Source organism: Pongo abelii, chromosome 14 (genome assembly GCF_028885655.2).
Source record: "Pongo abelii isolate AG06213 chromosome 14, NHGRI_mPonAbe1-v2.0_pri, whole genome shotgun sequence".
Lineage (NCBI taxonomy): Eukaryota > Metazoa > Chordata > Mammalia > Primates > Hominidae > Pongo > Pongo abelii.
The window spans coordinates 32034865-32056329 of NC_071999.2; the positions used below are offsets into that span (position 1 = coordinate 32034865).

At 43.5% G+C, this 21465-nt stretch overlaps 1 protein-coding gene across 5 annotated transcripts in view; it reads right to left on the reverse strand.

Annotated features, from left to right (window-relative positions):
- The window catches only part of USP12 (ubiquitin specific peptidase 12), a 210002-nt gene that overhangs the window by 67640 nt on the left and 120897 nt on the right, over positions 1–21465 (reverse strand). For all 5 annotated transcript variants that reach the window (XM_024230935.3, XM_063714866.1, XM_054528836.2 and 2 more), the window contains one exon: positions 1005–1085. In XM_024230935.3, the coding sequence (XP_024086703.1) occupies positions 1005–1085 (81 nt within the window). Of the gene's footprint in view, positions 1–1004; positions 1086–21465 lie in introns of those variants that run through there.

Sequence of the window (21465 nt, forward strand, 5' to 3'; positions counted from 1 at the left end):
ATCTGTTCAATATAACTTACTGTGTTACCTATTTTATCAATATATGCATTTTAAAACACCTGCCATGGATTCACCTAATAGTACAGTACAACAGTATAAAATAAACTACAGCAATTATATAGCACAAGTTTGTGATACTCCCCAGTGACTCAGAACAGATAACATTCAGGTAAAACTTCTCAAATTTTCCCAAAGTTTTAAAAATATGTAATTACTAGAATTACCTCCATAAGAACTGGGATGTGCTTTTTCCCCACATTTCACACTTTTATATCTCTAGCACTGGTATAATGACAGAAGTAAATTGTCAAATACCCCACAGATACATGGAGGCATTTGCACAGCTAAATGTATACTTGTACATTTGTACCACTTAGTCAAGTAAATCATTCTCAAAGAATCAAGAGATCACTTAGACTAGGCTATATATTAATACTAAATTTTGGCTATGAGAAATTTCTGACAAAATAGGGACAATCAGATTGACAAGTTAGAAACTATCTATCTCTAAGATTTTAAGATGTCAGGCAACTGGCTGGGTGTGGTGGCTCACGCCTCTAATCCCAGCACTTTGGGAGGCCGAGGCAGGTGGATCATGAGGTCAAGAGATCGAGACCATTCTGGCTAACACAGTGAAACCCCGTCTCTACTAAAAATACAAAAAATTAGTCGGGCATGGTGGCAGGCACCTGTAGTCCCAGCTACTCGGGAGGCTGAGGCAGGAGAATGGTCATGAACCCGGGAGGATGTTGCAGTGAGCCGAGATTGCGCCACTGCACTCCAGCCTGGGCGACAGAGCAAGACTCTTTCTCAAAAAAAAAAAAAAAAAAAAAGATGTCAGGCAACTTTGTTTCCCTTCCCTTAAAGATCATTTCAAAATTCCCAATCAAGTCTCTTGGCATTTAATTCTATTAATACAAAAGAACAATTTTTCTTTAATAACTTATGGAATGCATTCATCGTTTTTAAAACTGCTTCCGAACATGATTCTAATGGATACTTACATTGACTAATCCAAAATAGTGCTCATTGACCGGAAACTGTTCTGGACCAATCTCTTTCTCTAATGCCGAAGCATTGGCGCCCTATAAAATGAAAAACAAAAATCTTAGTTTTTGTAGTAGTCATGCACCACATAATGACACTTCAGTCAATGACAGGTCGCAACATTATGGTCCTGTCAGATTACGATGGAGCTGCCCTACACAGGTGCACCTTTATCCTTTACACTGTGTTTTTAGCTGTACCTTTCTTATGCTTAGATATGTTCAGATGCACACTTACTCCTGTGTTACAATTGCCTAGAAAATACAGGAACATGCTGTATAGGTTTGTGGCCTTTGAGCAATAGGCTGTACCATCTAGCCTAGGTGTGCAATAGGCTCTACCACCTAGGTTTATGTAAGAACGCTCTGATGTCCACATGCACAATGACGAAATGGCCTAACGATACATTTCTCACACCGTATCCCCATCGTTACACATGATCGTATTTTCATAATATTGTCACAATTACACAGGTGTTACAGAGACACCCTGTAAAAAAAACTATCTGTGATCCCTACTGCTACCTAACACAAAGAAAAGAAAAAGGAGAAAAGAAAGAATGATATTGAAGAGTAAAGCCTTTTGATAATGACTAAAAATTGGTTTATAGGAACTTTCTTCTCACAGAACCAAAGCCTGGATCAAGGAATTACATTCATAACACGTTCTTTTTTTCTAAGTAATGAATGAAATTTCCTGCTGTATCATGTACTCTAACAGGAGTGTAATCTGATAGCACACATCTCTGAGAGCTGAACTTCTGTGAAACTAAATATAAATATGCACATGCTCAGTGGCCTAGGAATTCTGAAGTATAAACCTGAAATTCTTACACAGAACTGAAGTTGACAAGAATGTTTACTGCAGTACCATTTACGATTGCAGCTGACAGCAGTCTAGCTGCAGCTGACAGCAGTCTAGATGGTCCATCGTTGGGGAAATAGATACGTAAAATATGACAGCATACTACATAGTAGAGCCAGAATAAATAAACTAGGTTTACACACAGAAACATGAGTATCTCAAAAACACAACGTTAAATGAAAAAAAGAAAAATTAATATTAACATAAAACACCAACATGTGTGTGTGTATTTAATAGCACATGGAAAGCAGACTGAAGAATGTATATTAAATATACTAGATACCTGAGTGAGTGCTGGAAGAGGGATGGGCCATGGAATTGGGAATGGGGCAAAGGAGAAAAAACAAAATTCAAGAAACAACGACCTCGCACAGACAATCATAGTGTGTCACGGTTTCAAGAGTGTGATCAACTCAATTCTGTGCACCTGTGGTCCCCGAAGACCATGTGAAAGGGAGGGGGAGAAATGTGGCCCTGAGCACCATGGTGGGTGATGACACACAAGCAGATACAACTAAATAGATTCTAAAATGTAGTTTGAAAGGGAAATAAAAGAAATTCTGTTAATATAACTCTGAATATGTTTACCTTGAAAATTCCCAGGAAAACATACTAGATAAATATAACTGACAGGACATTGCTCAAAAAATACCAAAATGTCACAGTGAAGAGCTGCAGAGACCACATGCCTCTTCAGCTACACTGGGCATATATGGTCAACAACGCACCAGTACTCAGAATCCCACACCTGCTGCTTCCTTTCCACACGAGACTCCTAAACCTGGGAAGCCCAGAACCTTTGTTAGACATGCGTCTTCAATTTCCTGACAGCTCTAGGCTGAAAAGGAGGACTGATAAAGGCACATGGTGAGTTGGCAGTCAAGTTCCACCAAAACAAAACGTTTCTTCTATTATCATCCAGCCAACCAGCACTTCTATATACATGATATTGTCTTTATTTTTTTGACTTGGGAATCAATTTTAAGTTTTATATAAAACCTTGATACCATCTTTATTTTTTTGACTTGGGAATCAATTTTAAGTTTTATATAAAAATCTTGACACCATCACTAGTTAATAGATATCATTTATTTCTAAATTTGGATAGCAATATGTCATAATAATACCAAATTCAATTATTACAGCAACTTCACAATCCACTAAAAATTGATGGGAATATTGCAAGCCCTACTACCCCTCACCCTGCCAGCTCAAGTACTTTGTCACAAAAGTCCCTGACATATATTGAAAATAACCAACAAACCCAGGTTTTTACCACCTGTTGTAAAAATTCAAACTGATACTGGCTTATTCAAATGAGTATAATCCTTTCCCCCCACCAAAACAGAAGAAAAGGTGCCATCAACCAAAATACAACCTCAAATACTTACCTATCTAGAACAATAAAATACCAGTGCATACACCTTAGGAAGGCATTTCTGGCCTTTAAGACGCACTAGGAACAAGGTAACAGGTGAAGGTTATCTCTCTACTGTTAGCTGAATCCCATGCCACTCGTCTTGTATTCTAACCACCCCACATGTCCACCTGTCACCATATGTACCATGTACTTTCATGCCTGCTTAGTAAGCTCTTCTCCCACTCCCTTGTCCTCACAGTAGTCTCAACTATGGGTCAGGTATTGTCTCTCTGTGCCTCAGTTTCCCAACTGTTAAAGAAAAATGTTAGCAACTACTTTATAGGGTGACTATAACAAAATTTTAACTTTCCTAAGGCAGCTGGTGGCGCCTGGCACTCAAGCAGATGACCAATAAATGTTGGTCCTCTTCTTACCCTTCCCTTCAAACAAAAAGAAAATAAACTAGTCACAGTAATATATCTTTTCTGCTCCATGCAAAAGCTAAGAAATGACAAGAGAAAAATCAGAAGACAAAACAAGACAGCTATAATACAAAAAAATAGATACTCTCCTTAGTTTGGCAGACAAGAGCCAATTCCATGAAGTGGCCCCCAGAGGTATCACCACTGTACTTCCTCACACAGCCTAACAACAAAGCAGAACCATAATCCAATTCAGAAGTCTGAGGACAGCAGGCCAAGAGGGGTAAGGTGGAAAGAGCTGTAGATCATCATCGTTTAACCTTTCTGGATTTAAGAATCTTCATTTACAAAATAAAAGGGTCAGAATCCTCAGTGATTTTCAAAACTCCCAGTTCCAAATTTATCTGTTGGGTTTTCAAGTAAGCCTTTACATGAACTAAGATTTTTGGGGCTAAACTATTCAGAAAATTAAAAGATTATGTGATTTCTAAAATCCCTTCTCACTCAACATTCTATCATTTCCGATCACTTTCATCAATGCTTCTGAAGACATTACTGTTTTAACACAAAACTCCAGGGAAGTCTAAGACAACCAATATATGCCAAGCCCACAATTCAACAGCTTGAAGAATGATGGTTAGGACAGACTGATGGTAGCAGATCGAAATGAAAAGTACAAAGAAAGAAGAGCACTCACCTTATTACAGTTCTAAAGTAAGGCATAGCACCATAAACTATGCCTTCTTGTGGTAATGACACTGTGCAGCAGATTCTGCAGATGCAGGAGAAGCATGCTTATTGCATGCATTCAAGGTTTTCCTCCACAGAAATGATCAGGGTACACTCCTCTCTCTAGCCTAATGCTAACTAAAAAGGCAAAAGATTATACTAAGCAATTGGTTTCTGCTAAGTTGTTTTAAAATTTAACAGTGTTTTCAACACCAAAGTTAGATATAACTGGTGAAAACCAACTGGAAAGTCAAAATTTTGCTGTACGATTGTTACCATCTTTAAGACATTCCTGAAGGATTTTGTTGAAGGCTGACAAATTCTATTACATCACATAATGGTCACACAATCACCCAAAAATTTAAAGTGAGCCTAGAAAAAGTAAACATTCAATAATAATAGCTCCATTCCCACATTTGAGAAGTACGACCCTATCAAAACTAACAATAGCTTTTATGAAATCAGTGATTCTTTACTGGGATAAAGAGAAGGCGTGATGGTGAGTTAAGTTCTGCTCCAGGCCAGGCACGGTGGCTCACGCCTGTAATCCCAACACTTTGAGACGATGAGGCGGGTGGATCTCCTGAGATCAGGAGTTCGAGACCAGCCTGGCCAACATGGTGAAACCCCATCTCTATTAAAAATACAAAAAATTAGTCAGGTGTGGTGGTGGGCGCCTGTAATTCCAGCTATTCGGGAGGCTGAGGCTGCAGTGAGTCAAGATCGCGCCACTGCACTCCAGCCTAGGCAACAAGAACAAAACTCCAACTGAAAAAAAAAAAAAAAGGAAGTTCTGCTCTGGAGGCTTCATAGGTATCAGAACTAATTTATTTTTGTCTGACATACACACATGACATACACACGACATACACACATGACATACACACGACATACACACGACATACACAAATGGAAGAAGACATTTTTTTCTGATTTCTGTCCCCATTTTTGTAACTTAGGCAAAAGATTAGACTTAGTACCCTTACTATAGAATTCATCATGAAGAAGTAATGAGATACTCAGGCCCTTCTGATGAAAACAACCAAAAGATGGGTGAAATTTAAAAAATAATAATTAACTGAGCTAGTGATAAAATAATCTGCAGAAATCAAAAAACAAAGTGATGGGGGAACTACGAGAGATAAGCAAACACCAAAGACTTCCCACTGCTGGTACTTCCTGACCCTAGTGACCTTCAAATTCTCTTCTAACAGCTGATGGAATGGTATGCAGGAAACAGATGCTAAAACTTAGGGTCCACTCAAGACAGGGAGGACAACAGGAGATATGAGCATGAAGCCGAGATCTCTAAAGGGTTTCTCTTCAATGTATAAGGGAACCAGTAATAATCCCATACCACAAGAAACAGCAAGATAACTTGCTTGACTTGTCCTTTGCACTTAGAAGTAGAGACAGGAAGAAAGAAGAAACATCTTCCAAAATTCAAAACCATAACTAGGCCCTCGTAAAAGTCTGTGACCCAAATTTCCACAAACTATGTGATCTTAAAAAAACAAAACAAAACAAAAAAACAACCCTCAGTAGAGAATTCAAAGAAATCCTAAATTGAGAGTGCCCTCCTTCCTCCTTCCACCTCTTCCACTCCACAAAAGGCAGAATTACAAATTCGCTCTGGAATGAGATAAATTCAATCCACCCACAAAGAATTCCTACAAATACAATGCCAAGAGATTTGAGTTCATAAGTCAAAAATTACAAAAACACACAGGAAAAGAAAGCCCCATGAATAAGAGCCCCATGAAGAAATGCAGACAGCAGAATGAAACTCAAGAAGATACTAAGCCAGGCGTGGTGGCTCATGCCTGTAATCCCAGCACTTTGGGAGGCCGAGGCAGGCGGATCACGAGGTCAGGAGATCGAGACCATCCTGGCTAACACGGTGAAACCCCGTCTCTACTAAAAATACAAAAAATTAGGTAAGCGTGGTGGCGGGCACCTGTAGTCCCAGCTACTCGGGAGGCTGAAGCAGGAGAATGGCGTGAATCAGGGAGGCGGAGCTTGCAGTGAGCCGAGATCATGCCACTGCACTCCAGCCTGGGCAACAGAGCAAGACTCCGTCTCAAAAAAAAAAAAAAAAAAAAACACCAGAATTAACAGACACAGGATATAAAACAAATGTCTCATATGTATCAAGAAATGACAATGAACTGATTATAAGAACAAAGATGAGACTCTAAGCAGACTTTTAAAAAGAACTAAATACAACTTCAAAATATATAAGTTGCAAAAGCTGATGTAAAAACTCAATGGTGTGGCCAGGCATGGTGGCTCGTGCCTGTAATCCCAGCACTTTGGGGAGGCTAAGGCAGGTGGACTCAGGAGTTCAAGACCAACCTGGGCAACATGGTGAAACCCCGTGATATGGTTTGGCTCTGTGTCCCCACCCAAATCTCATCTTGAATTGTACTTCCATAGGAACCCGGAAAGAAATAATTTGAATCATCGGGGTGGTTCCCCCATACTGTTCTCGTGGTAGTGAATACGTTTCATGAGATCTGGTTTTATCAGGGGTTTCTGTTTTTGCATCTTTCTCTTGCCACCGCCCTGTAAGAAGTGCCTTTCACCTCCTCCCATGATTCTGAGCCCTCCCCAGCCATGTGGAACTGTAAGTCCAACTAAAACTCTTTTTCTTCACAGTCTTGGGTACGTCTTTATCGGCAGTGTGGAAATGGACTAATACACCCCATCTTTACCAAAAATACAAAAAATTAGCCAGGCATGGTGGCACGCACCTGTAGTCCCAACTACTTGGGAGACTAAGATGCAAGGATCACATGAGCCTGGGAAGTGGAAGCTGCAGTGAGCCAGAAGTGCGCCACTACACCCCAGCTTAGATGACAGAGTGAGACCCCATCTCAAAATAAATAAATAAATAAATATTTAAATAAAAAAATTTTTTAATGGGTCTGCTTAAGAATTGAAAAAGGTTCATATCAGATAGTATTTTTTAGCCAATATTCCTGTCAATGTAAGGTTATTAATGAAAACTCAAGTTTCGTTAAAAACAGGAAACATGTGGCCAGACGCGGTGGCTCATGTCTGTAATCCCAGCACTTTGGGAGGCCGAGGCGGGCAGATCAAGAGGTCAGGAGATTGAGACCATCCTGGCTAACACGGTGAAACCCTGTCTCTACTAAAAATACAAAAAAATTAGCCAAGCCTAGTGGCGGGCGCCTGTAGTCCCAGCTACTTGGGAGGCTGAGACAGGAGAATGGTGTGGACCTGGGAGGCGGAGCTTTCAGTGAGCCGAGATCGCGCCATTGCACTCCAGCCTGGATGACACAGCGAGAGTCCATCTCAAAAAAAAAAAAAGAAAAAAAGAAATATTTTACAGAGAAGATTTCATGGGAGAATGGATCCATTACAGAACTGCTGTAGAGAGACCACGGTATACTACAAGTATCATTGAACTAGCAAAGCTACAGACTTGAGTCTGGTCTTGGCCACGACATTAAATTATAAATGACCTGTGACAAATCATTCTCTCCAGATCTCAGTTTCCTCAGATGTAAAACTTCTGTCTATAGTACCTTCCATCCCCACACTTTTAGCAAGATATGAATTTATCAGCTCTTCCAATTTCATTAAAACATTAAATATACAATGTTGGATAGTCTATTAAAAGTCAAACATTAACAAAGTCCTGAATGAGTTAGGAAATAGCATCATATCCTCAACAATAGCCATCCAATACTAAGAATTTCTAGGCTGATATAGTTCGGCTGTGCCCCACCCAAATCTCATCTTGAATTGTAGTGCTCATAATTCCCACGTGTCATGGCAGAGACCCAGTAGGAGGTAACTGAATCATAGGCATGGGTTTTCCCATGCTGTTCTTGTGATAGTGAATAAGTCTCTTGAGATCTGATGGTTTTACAAAGGGCAGTTACCCTGCACACGCTCTCTTGCCTGCCGCCATGTAAGACATGCCTTTGCTCATCTTCTGCATTCCTCTATGATTTTGAGGCCTTCCCAGCCATGTGGAACTGAGAGTCCGTTAAACCTGTTTTTCTTTATAAATTACCCAGTCTCAGGTATTTCTTCACAACAGTACGAAAATGGACTAATACATAGGCAATGGGGCAAGTATCTCCTTAACTTACCTAATATGAATTCTTGAAAAGATGAGAGCTTGTCCTTTTCACACCCAGAAATCACCATCCAAGTGAAATAATAATAGGTTGAAATTACAAAGATACCTTTGACCTATTATTTTGATAATATAAAAGTAATTATATATTAAATGTTGTGAGCAAGCCAAAAATATCTGCAAATAGGAAAAAAATAATCTGGGAGATGGCTATCCTGCAATTAAATAATTTTTACATAGTCAATCATGGAAAACATACAACTAACTACCTTTCACTCCTTTCACTCTGCCATTATGAAAAAGATAAAAATTACACAAAAGTAAACTGATAACCAGGAATGTTTTCAAGAAAACAATTCAATCTGGAATTAATGTAATTCCTTAACTTAAAAATCTCCTGGCCCACAACATCTACATCTAAAACTAGATTATGGCTAAAAAATGGTGTCTATGAGGATATGTCATTTTGAAAAGTTATATTCAGTATATACTGTTTTATAAAGTAGAGAACAATACACCTTCCAAGAAATTAAAAATGATGAAAACATAAAAGAATGTGCATCTATCATTTGGAAAATGTATTTAAATAGCCAAACTATTAGTTTCCACACAACTTTAATATAAATAAAGAGAAAATTCAATACACTGTTCCAATTTCATGTTTCAAGTCATATTTTAGAATGCACTGTGTATCATTTTAAGTTAGATCAGGTCAGTACACAAAGGAGAACTGCCAAATCAGGCAGGAAAAGCTTCCTGGAGGTGGGAAAAGCACATGACCTGGTAAAATAAGAAAAGTTCCGGAGGCACAGGAAGCAGCCCATGTGAGGGTGTGAGGGTATAAACACAACAAAGAAGTGAATGTGAGCTGTAAAAAGATGAATCCAAAGTATAAAGGTGAAACAAGTTTATCTCATAAATGAGAAAGGGTGAAGAGTCAAACAGAAGGCTTAACCCTCATACCTGTTCTAGAAAACACCACGTGCCCTGAAACCGAATCAAAGGCAATGAAAATATTTATAACAAAACACATTATACAATGAGTTTGAGGAATCATAAAAAGAGTATCAAAGCAGTAGGCCTCGGGATATGTGAAATTCAGTATCTGACTAGCTGTGTTCTCTCTAGCCCTGTGCTAGTAACTGGAGAACATGACTTTTAAAGTGTGGCACCCATTAGTGAGTGGTGAGGTCTTTGCAGTGGACCACTACCAACTTCTTTTTCAGTAAAACAGATCAGATACACATCTTTATTAGGAGTAAACAAAGACTTCTGAAACTTTTGTTTCAATATGTAAGTATGTATGTATGTATGTATGTATTGGGTCTCATATTATTTCTCACTCTAAGTTGAAATTTTTTAAATTTTATATACAAAAGCGTAAGAAAAATTTCAAAATCATAATTCAACTGGGGAGTAGAGAGTGAATAAAAATTAGCTTTTCATGATCACATATAAATAAAAATCCATTTAAAAATAAATTTAAAGATGTAGAGATAAGAATAAGTGTCAAAACTATGTCGCAACACAGGATGTACTATAGCAAGTCTGGACAGGAACAACACTGAGTGCTGGAGAACTTGGAAAAGCTTCACAAACAGATGGAACTGAGAGTCACTTCCAAGATGGCCGAACAGGAACAGCTCCGGTCTACAGCTCCCTGCGAGATCGATGCAGAAGGCAGGTGATTTCTGCATTTCCAACTGAGGTACCTGGTTCATCTCATTGGGACTGGCTGGACAGCGGGTACAGTCCATGGAGGGTGAGTGGAAGCGAGCGGAAGCAGGGCGGGGCGTCGACTCACCCGGGAAGCGCAAGGGGTCAGGGGATTTTCCTTTCCTAGCCAAGTGAAGCTGTGAGTGACTGTACCTGGAGGAAGGGTACACTCCTGCCCAAATACTGTGCTTTTACGACGGTCTTTGCAACCGGCAGACCAGGAGACTCCCTCCCATGCCTGGCTTGGCGGGTCCCACGCCCAGGGAACCTTGCTCGCTGCTAGCACAGCAGTCTGAGATTGACCTGGGACGCTGGAGCTTGGCAGGGGGAGGGGCATCCGCCATTGCTGAGGCTTGAGTAGGTGGTTCTATGCTTATAGCATAAAGCGGCAGGGGAGCTTGAACTGGGCGGAGCCCACCGCAGCTCAGCAAGGCCTACTGCCTCTCTAGATTCCACCTCTGCGGGCAGGGCATATCTGAACAAAAGGCAGCAGACAGCTTCTGCAGACTTAAACGTCCCTGCCTGACAGCTCTAAGAGAGCAGTGGTTCTCCCAGCATGGCGTTTCCAGCTCCAATAACAGACAGACTGCCTCTTCAAGTGGGTCCCTGGCTGGAAGTGCAGCCTGACTGGGAGACACCTCCCAGTAGGGGCCGACAGACACCTCATACAGGTGGGTGCCCCTCTGGGACAAAGCTTCCAGAGGAAGGATCAGGCAGCAATATTTGCTGTTCTGCAGCCTCTGCTGGTGATACCCAGGCAAACAGGGTCTGGAGTGGACCTCCAGCAAACTCCAACAGACCTGCAGCTGAGGGGCCTGTGAGAAGGAAAACTAACAAACAGAAAGGAATAGCACAAACAGATGGAACTAAACAAGCCAGGCTTTGACTCTTTCTTCAGGGGTATTTTCATTATAACTTTTCATGCTGGTACAATGAAAGCCCTCAACTACAAAGAGTAGGCATTTAAACGTTCCAACTGCAGGCTGGGCAGGGGACTGAGTCAAGATATGGAAATATAAGATCATTGGATGCCAAAAAAACAAACAAACAAAAAACAAGCTTTTGATCTGTAAATGTTCACAATGAAACAATGAGCTACTGAAAGAAATCTCATTACTTCATCTGTTAGAAGTAACAGTAGTAATAATACTGGCTTTTCCAAGAGTGACTCTGTCAAGCCTTCACATTTGGCTTAACAATAACATCAAAAGGAAAATTCTCAAATATGACCAAACTCAGCATAACAACATACTTGAGCACACGATGAAACTTTACAGATCCTACTTTCCTAACAATACAAAAAACTTTCAAAAAATTAATAAAATACTCTCATGGATAGCTAACATTTAAAACATAACTATATCTGAACTCCGTAACTGGCACCTTACCTAAGGCAAAAAGGGTGGGCAAGATGTGTTTTTTCAGCATCTTCACATTGTCTTCAATGCAGGGATTCACCCACTTTGGTGAACAAATTACAAGAATGTTTCATCAAGCTCTTTCTACCATATTCTTGATAATTTCTACATCTATTCCACCAAATAATGTTTCAGCTGTATAAAAAGCAAGGATCCCTGGATTGCCACCCTGCGTACCCTTCAGACACCTGACTTGGATAACAGATTTCTGTGATTATGCTCAATGAGAAAACCTGTGTTGATGCTTTTCCACTTATAAAAACATGAACGCTTCTATTTTTCCCAACACCTATGTTATAGTATAATAAAGTATCTGTAAAGTACCTACCACTCCTGAGAAGAAAATCACTATATAAATACAAGGTATTATTAAGTTCAAGTGAAACCAAAATCAACAAATTACATTATGGACTGACTTAGTTTACAGTAACGGAGTTCATACTCCAGATTCCATATGCGGACTCTGACTCACCCTAATAAAAAGCAAATTATCATCAAACTTACATAGTTTTATCAAATACTCGGAATATTCCATACACTTCAAATAAAAAAAGGTACTCATATTGTGAACTGTCTCAGAAAGAGGTCTTCATTCTCACCACAATAAGAAAGTGACCTGTAGCTCTTTCTGTGTCACTGAGACAACAGGAATATTATATTAAACCACAGTTAGGGGAAAGAACAAAGCAGCATCTCTGCCAGTCCTGTTTTCTAGACCTCGATTCCCCTGACCTATAAAATGCGGTTCTCTCTTACCATTTTCCAGCTATAAAACTGTGGAAGAACTGAAAACAACTTTTAAGTTCTGCAAAAATAAAAACCATTCTTAGTAACCACACCATCAACAGCTCATAAAATGACAGTGTCACTCTAAAGATATGCGTAGGCCAGGTGCAGTGGTTCACGCCCATAATACCAGCACTTTGAGAAGTCAGAGCAGGAGGACTGCTTAAGGCCAGGAGTTCTAGAGAAGGCTGGGCAACATAGCAAGACTCTGGTCTCTACAGAGGATGTTGTGGAGCTGCTCGGGAGGCTTAGGCAGGAGGATCATTAAGCCCAGGAGTTCGAGGCTGCAGTGAACTATGACCTGGGCAACAGAGTGAGACCCTATCTCTTAATAATAATAATAGAAAATAAAAATAAATGTATGCATAATATTTGTGAAGGATGTTAGAGAAATGCTGCAAAGAACTTTATTCCATTAATGTAGTTTCGGTCTCTTCAACAACAAGAAAGCACCACTGTTTGATAAATGGTGGGGACGTAGAAAAGAACTGGCTGCAACTGGCATGAAGTACGGTCACATCCAAAACATACGAGTGGAGTGACCAACATGAAAAATGGCAGAGTAGAAAGCTCCCAGGGTTAGTCCTTCCACCAAAACCATTAAGCTGAAAAATACATCAGAATCAACTATTCTGAACCTTAGAACCTAATCAGACATTAAACACCCAGGGCAGTAGTTGATGAAGGGAGAAGAGAGCATAGCATGCAAACCAGCTACTATTCCCTACTCCTCAGCATCCCCAGAGGCGGGCACAGGACCACCTCCTAGGGAACCTTGCCCTCAACAATTCAGGATTGTGCATTTTGCTCAGTCTGGCAGTAGCCTAGGGAAACAGCACAGATGCTTGCTTTTGTTTCTGTCCCCTTAGGCTGCAATCTTTCTTGTTTTTTTCCCCTTATTGAGGGGGATGGAGATCCAGACATTATACTAAATCTCTATCAAGTCATAGTTGTCCAGAGATAGTAAGACAGAAACTTCAGTGACCACACACAACAAGGAATACAGACTTTGCAAAACTGGTTTAGAAAAGTCATTATACAAATGGATGACTGCAAGCCTCAAAAAAGCAATCACTGAGGAGGTGGAGAATCTGATTTTCAGAGTCACCACATTGCAACATTCAAACTGTTCAGTTCTCATCAAAAAAAAAAAAAAAAAAAAAAAATCACAAAACATGCCAAAAAAGGAAAATATGGTGTATTTGCAGGAAAAAAGAATTTGACAGAAACCATCCCTGAGGAATTCCAGACACTGGAATAACTAGTCAAAGGTATTATTAAATCAATCATATCAACGGTATCACACTGGGGTCCCAACAAAAGAGCTGAGCACGCTTACTTCCCCACGACTAACGTGGTTTTTTCAGTGAGTCACTTGTTGAAATTCCAGATTTCCTGGATGAGAACCATTTCTGCAGGGATCAAATGAGGCCAAATCACAAGTCCAAAAAGATTACACAAGTATCACAAGTCCAAAGGATTAGCTAATTCTTGAAGGCAACAACATTTAAATTCCACCACTTTGCTTCAGCAAGCCATGATGCTTAAAAACAAGGGTGTCAGAAAAATTCTGGATAAAAAGATCAGTTCATGAAAGTAAGGAAGGAATAGTGTTGTGCAGCTACAGAAATAACAAGAGCTTAATGACACTCAAAGTTTATGTGTGGCATTTTCAAACTGCAGTAAAATTCATTTTTTAAAATAAACACAGATTTACATATGTTAAACACAATTTGAATACAAATTCAGAATGCAGGAAGCAATCAATATGGGAACTTGAGTGTGGGTACATTACAAAGAAGAAAGGTAAGAACTGGTAAGAGTCACTTTAGCCATAGCAGGCCAGAAGCCTGCACAGGTGTGAAACCCTCCTGGTGAGAGGGTGAGCAGTGAGCTCCACCACCACTTCTCAAACCAGGTGACTCTGGGTGAGTCACTTTCTCAGTCTTAGTTTCCTCACCATATCATACAGGAAAATACCTACTCTGCCTACCTCGGGGTTATGGAAATCAAACAGTGAATGTGAAAGTGCTGTAAAACGTAAAGCATTATGTAAAGGTATGACTAGAAACATGAGTCATTTAGATTTTTCTAAGTAATCATTTTACCAAAGTGAGCAACGTGATGGAAACTTGCCCCAGTAGAGTGAAGTACCTTGTTCAAGTACACTTGGTTTTGAAAGCTACTATGTAAACGGAAAAGAAACCACTCTTTAACCTATGTAAAAGTCTGAGGTTAGCTTCCTATGGACAGTTAAAATATCAGAACAAGCACCAAATCCCTTTCATATGCTTTGTATAAAACCTTTTATTTTATAAGTATTCTAAGTTCACAATCTAAAAATAATTCAAACTGTAAAGAGGGTGTAAAACTCAAAGTATTATTCACCACTCCCTCTCTTAAGGTTCATTCCCCTGGAGACAATCCCCATTAACAGTTTTAGTTCTTAATGATGATTATCATAACTTTAAATAATATATTGCATGCCTCAGTCAACGGCTCTTAATTCTGTGCTTTTGCAAGAAGAGAAACTGACACACACACTACCTCCCAACTCTCCTTCCACAGGCTACCTCCTAATTTTTATTACATTGTCATTGGGTAGAGTATTGTTCTAGTGCTTCTACTGGTTCTACATCTAAATCTTTAGCTAGATTTACCAATTTTCATATAGCATGTAAGAAATCTGGGCTATGAAACAAAAGGAAATAAGCACATTCACCTTTCCTGCTATCCCTCATTTCCTCCACCTCCCAGCCACTTACTCATATATTCAGGGATTATAACATTTACATTTGCTTCTATAATGATATCTTCCATGCTTTATCTTTGGTATATTCAAAAAGCAATTAACTAGAAAGAGTAGATACTTGAAGGGTAGCTAATGTGTGCAAAGGAGATTGGCTTGTGAAGTAGAGAGGGGCCAGTAGAAATGTTAGTAACTTCAAACAAGAAAATTTTAGTTACACATGTTAAAAAATGTATAGGTTACTAGCAAAACATAAACAAAATATCATTCCAATAAAAAGCAGTACAGGAAGGCAAAAAAAAAAAAAAAGAAAAAGCAAAGGAACAGAAATATAGCCCTCACTCATTAAATTACTGCCCCTCGAAGGAGACTCTTCCATGTTTCAATCTCTTGGTTGTCCTCAAGTGTCTGGAAATCCCTGGTTGGCTGTTCGGCTTTGTGAATGAAAGATGGTTAGTGTAAGTATCTCATGAGGGTTTCCTCTGCATTTGCGTAGGTCTGGCTGTCCTAAAAGATCGTTGGTTTCAAGTTCTATGTGTGTGAGGAGCAGGTGGGCACATTAACAAGAAGAGCAGTACTCTGAGAATAGGAATGTCCTTGTCCTGTGTCTGCTGTAAAAACCAAAGTGCTATGAGCTCTTCTCTGCTCTCTCCACTCTCATGCTCTCCTCAGACAAAAGATCACCCACTTTCTAGCAAGACCATGACTCTAGCCTTATCCTAAAGGTGAAAGCCTGGCATACCAGCTACTCTGAAGGGGACAGAAAGGAGGCTCCATTGAGCCAGCTATTCTGAATGAACTTCTTTAATTACCATGGCGATGGCAACACAGCCATGCTCCTACTATGAACCGTTGATTCCAAACTCAAGCTTGGAATCAGGGCTCTCTCAAGAAGCCCAGGGTCAGCTATTAACTAACACTTATTAATTATTCTCTCTCCTGCTGTAACTTTTTCTACTAGCTGTTGTCTCTCTAATCCTATTTACTATCTTGCAATCCTCTAGGAATCCTCAAAAATATCTGATCCATTAATAACACAGTCTATCCTCTAGCTCTATTACAGTTCAATAAACTTAACGCAAACACCACACTCACCACACTCACATGACAGCTTTCTGTTATTTCTATAAAAATTTTAGAAGAAATGGGTGTGCACATGCTTAGACTGATCTCAGGATCCTTTATAACATAGTTTAACAAGAATAATATTACTTCAAAGTAGCCTACTCTTCCCAGAATATAAATTATCATCTAAATTACGTAAAAAGCTTTGCTAATAAACATCTACAATACCATCCTGGCTAACACGGTGAAACCCTGTCTCTACTAAAAAATACAAAAAATTAGCTGGGCGTGGTGGCGGGCACCTGTAGTCCCAGCTACTAGGGGGGCTGAGGTAGGAGAATGGCATGAACCCGGGAGTCGGAGCTTGCAGTGAGCCAATACCGTGCCACTGCACTCCAGTCTGGGTGACAGAGCAAGACTCTACCTCAAAAAAAAAAAAAAAAAAAAAAAAATCTACAATAATGGGAGAAATACCTGGAGCTAAATCAATCTGATCGGAAACTCTCAGCCCATACCAAGCAGGTTTCATTCAGACCACTATTTCAATAATAATCACCAACAATGTTTTCTTAAATACTACATATAGAAATGTAAAAAAAAAAATTATATTCAGAAAAATGTCCTAATTTTATTCTAATTTATAAAGCAATATTTGGGGCTGGGAATGGTGGCTCACGCCTGTAATCCCAACGCTTTGGGAAGTCAAGGCAATAGGATCACGTGAGCCCAGGAACTTGAGACCAGCCTGGGCGACATAGTGAAATCCCATCTCTAAATAAATAAAATAAAAACATCAGCTGGGCGTGCCCATTAGGTGGTACATGCCTGTAGTCCTAGCTACTTGAGAGCCTGAGGCAGGAGGATGGCTTGAGCCCAGGAGTTCAAGGCTGCAGTGAGCTATGATCATGCCACTGCACTCCAGCCTGGGTCACAGAGCCAGACCCTGTGAAAAATAAATGTTTAATTAGTCACACATTATGACTGAAATGTGTGACTGCCCTATAAATGAAAAAGACTAAAGAAGCTCTCTCTGTAGGGTTACTAACAACTTATAGGACAGAATTTGGAGAAAGGTAGCATAAAAGAAAGCGTTTTGATCAAAAGCAGTTCAATTTCTAAAATTTCTCTATCACATTTGGTTTGCTATATAAGCTCATTCTCTTATTATATTCTGAAAAGAGACACAGAAAAAAAGGGGAGAATAAGTGAGCAACTGAGAGGGTGGAAAAATAAAATTTCAATGAGTTTCAAGGTGAGAAAACATACTTTGCCATGCCCACATAAAAGGTAAGCTTTCTCCCAAATCTGTCAGAAAAGAGAAGAGTTACTTTCTAATCAGGTCCCCTAAAGTCTTCCATATTACAAAATATACTCTCCCAATTACTTCATTTTGAACAACAAAGGGTTGTCCAAGGAAGCCTCATGAGCCTAAAAAAACCTCAAATAAACAATTATGAGTGCCATTAAAGAAGAACTTGAACACTTTATTAATTATGCCTAGGGATTTGATGTCATGATTCTACAACATAGATGTCATAATAAATAAGCCATCTTTAATCAGTTTTGTAAAAAGACTAGGTCAGTAGTTAATGATCTATTAAGTGGAGATATTAGCAAACACAAAAAAATTGTCAATATTATAGAAATGGAAATGCTATCCCAAGCCATACTCACTGACACCATCAAAAATGAATTTTAAAGTGCCATAAACAGATGTACACTTAAATGAAAGTAGACATGTTCTAACTAAATGTTTCACAGATGCTGAAGATATCTATGAGCAGTTCAAATAAAAATATATCCTAAAACGAGGCCAGGTGCTGTGACTCATGACTGTAATCCCAGCACTTTGGAAGGACGAGATGGGCAAATCCCTTGAGCCCAGAAGTTTGAGACCAGCCTGGGCAACATGGTGAAACCCCATTTCTACTAAGAAAAATACAAAAATTAGCTGGCATGGTGGAGTGCATCTGTAGTCCCAGCTACTCAGGAAGCTGAGGTGGAAAAATCAATACCTGAAGGCAGAGGTTGCAGTGAGCCGAGACCACAAAACCTGGGCAATAAAGCAAGACCCTGTCTCAGATAAATAAATAATCATAAAATGAAAACATTTAGAATTTATTTTGTTTGAGCTCTCCCTCTCCCTCTCCCTCTCCCTCTCCCTCTCCCTCTCCCGTCTCCCGTCTCCCGTCTCCCGTCTCCCGTCTCCCCTTTCTTCGGTCTCCCACTATTATCGAAGCTGGACTGTGCTGCCATGATCTCGGCTTGCTGCAACCTCCCTGCCTCGGGCTCCTGTGACTCTCCTGCCTCGGCCTGCCGAGTGCCTGGGATTGCAGGCGCGCGCCGCCACGCCTGAATGGTTTTTGTATTTTTGGTGGAGACGGGGTTTCGCCGTGTTGACCGGGCTGGTCTCCAGCTCCTGGCCTCGAGTGATCTGCCTGCCTCGGCCTCCCGAGGTGCTGGGATTGCAGACGGAGTCTCGCTAACTCAATGCTCAATGGTGCTCAGGCTGGAGTGCAGTGGTGTGATCTCGGCTCGCTGCAACCTCCACCTACCAGCCTCCTGCCTTGGCCTCTTAAAGTGCTAAGATTACAGCCTCTGCCCCGCCACCACCCCGTCTAGGAAGTGAGGAGCATCTCTGCCTGGCCGCCCATCGTCTGGGATGTGAGGAGCCCCTCTGCCCGGCCGCCCTATCTGGGAAGTGAGGAGCGCCTCTGCCCAGCCGCCCATCATCTGGGATGTGAGGAGCGCCTCTGCCCGGCTGCCACCCCGTCTGGGAGGAAGTGAGGAGCGCCTCTGCCCGGCTGCCCCGTCTGGGAGATGAGGAGCACCTCTGCCCGGCCGCCCCGTATGGGAGGTGAGGAGCGCCTCTGCCTGGCCGCCACCCCGTCTGGGAGGAAGTGAGGAGTGTCTCTGCCCGGTTGCCCCATCTGGGAAGTGAGGAGCGCCTCTGCCTGGCCGCCACCCCGTCTGAGAAGTGAGGAGCGCCTCTGCCCAGCCGCCCCTTCTGGGAGGTGAGGAGCGCCTCTGCCCAGCTGTCCCGTCTGGGAGGTGAGGAGTGCCTCTGCCCGGCCGCCCCGTCTGGGAGGTGAGGAGCGCCTCTGCCTGGCCGCCACCCCGTCTGGGAGGAAGTGAGGAGCACCTCTGCCCAGCTGCCCCATCTGGGAAGTGAGGAGCGCCTCTGCCCGGCTGCCACCCACTATGGGAAGTGAGGAGCGCCTCTGCCCAGCCGCCCACTCTGGGAAGTGAGGAGCGCCTCTGCCCGGCCGCCCACTCTGGGAGGTGAGGAGTGCCTCTGCCCGGCCCCCCCGTCTGGGAAGGGAGGAGCGCCTCTGCCCGGCCGCCCCGTCTGGGAGGTGAGGAGGGCCTATGCCTGGCCACTCCGTCTGGGAAGGGAGGAGCGCCTCTGCCCGGCCACCCCGTCTGGGAGGTGAGGAGCGCCTCTGCCCGGCCGCCACCCCATCTGGGAGGAAGTGAGGAGCGCCTCTGCCCGGCCGCCCTGTCTGGGAAGTGAGGAGCGCCTCTGCCTGGCCGCCACCCCGTCTGGGAGGAAGTGAGGAGCGCCTCTGCCCGGCTGCCCCATCTGGGAAGTGAGGAGCGCCTCTGCCTGGCCGCCCCGTCTGGGAGGAAGTGAGGAGCACCTCTGCCCAGCTGCCCCATCTGGGAAGTGAGGAGCGCCTCTGCCCGGCTGCCACCCACTATGGGAAGTGAGGAGCGCCTCTGCCCAGCCGCCCACTCTGGGAAGTGAGGGGCGCCTCTGCCCGGCCGCCCACTCTGGGAAGTGAGGAGCGCCTCTGCCCGGCCGCCCACTCTGGGAGGTGAGGAGGGCCTCTGCCTGGCCACTCCGTCTGGGAAGGGAGGAGCGCCTCTGCCCGGCCGCCCCGTCTGGGAGGTGAGGAGCGCCTCTGCCCGGCCGCCACCCCATCTGGGAGGAAGTGAGGAGCACCTCTGCCCGGCCGCCCCGTCTGGGAGGTGAGGAGCACCTCTGCCTGGCCGTCACCCCGTCTGGGAGGAAGTGAGGAGCGCCTCTGCCTGGCTGCCCCATCTAGGAAGTGAGGAGCGCCTCTGCCCGGCCGCCCACTCTGGGAGGTGAGGAGCGCCTCTGCCTGGCCACTCCGTCTGGGAAGTGAGGAGCGCCTCTGCCCGGCCGCCCCGTCTGGGAGGTGAGGAGCGCCTCTGCCCGGCCGCCACCCCGTCTGGGTGGAAGTGAGGAGCACCTCTGCCCGGCCGCCCCGTCTGGGAAGTGAGGAGCGCCTCTGCCTGGCCGCCACCCCGTCTGGGAGGAAGTGAGGAGCGCCTCTGCCTGGCTGCCCCATCTGGGAAGTGAGGAGCGCCTCTGCCCAGCCGCCACACCGTCTGGGAAGTGAGGAGCGCCTCTGCCTGGCCACCCCGTCTAGGACGTGAGGAGCGCCTCTGCCCGGCCGCCCAGTCTGGGAAGTGAGGAGCGCCTCTGCCCGGCCGCCCTGTCTGGGAAGTGAGGAGCGCCTCTGCCCGGCCGCCCTGTCTGGGAGGTGAGGAGCGCCTCTGCCTGGCCGCCACCCCGTCTGGGAGGAAGTTAGGAGCGTCTCTGCCCGGCCGCCCCGTCTGGGAAGTGAGGAGCGCCTCTGCCCGGGCGGCCCCGTCTGGGAAGCGAGGAGCGCCTCTGCCCGGGCGGCTCCGTCGGGGAAGTGAGGAGCGCCTCTGCCTGGCCGCCCCGTCTGGGAGGAGAGGAGCGCCTCTGCCCGGCTGCCCTGTCTGGGAGGTGTACCCAACAGCTCCGAAGAGACAGCGACCATCGGGAGCGGGCCATGAGGATGATGGCGGTTTTGTTGAAGAGAAGGGGAGGAAGTGTGGGGAAAGGAAGGACAGATCAGATTGTTGCTGTGTCTGTGTAGAAAGGGGTGGGCATAGGAGACTCCATTTTGTTCTGACTAGGGGAAGTTCTTCTGCCTTGGGATGCTGTTGATCTCCGGCCTTTCCCCCAGCCCCGTGCTCTCTGAAACATGTGCTGTGTCAACTCAGGGTTAAATGGATTAAGGGCGGTGCAAGATGTGCTTTGTTAAACAGGTGCTTGAAGGCAGCATGCTCTTTAAGAGTCATCACCACTCCCTAATCTCAAGTACCCAGGGGCACAAACACTGCAGAAGGCCGCAGGGTCCTCTGCCTAGGAAAACCAGAGACCTTTGTTCATGTGTTTATCTCCTGACCTTCTCTCCACT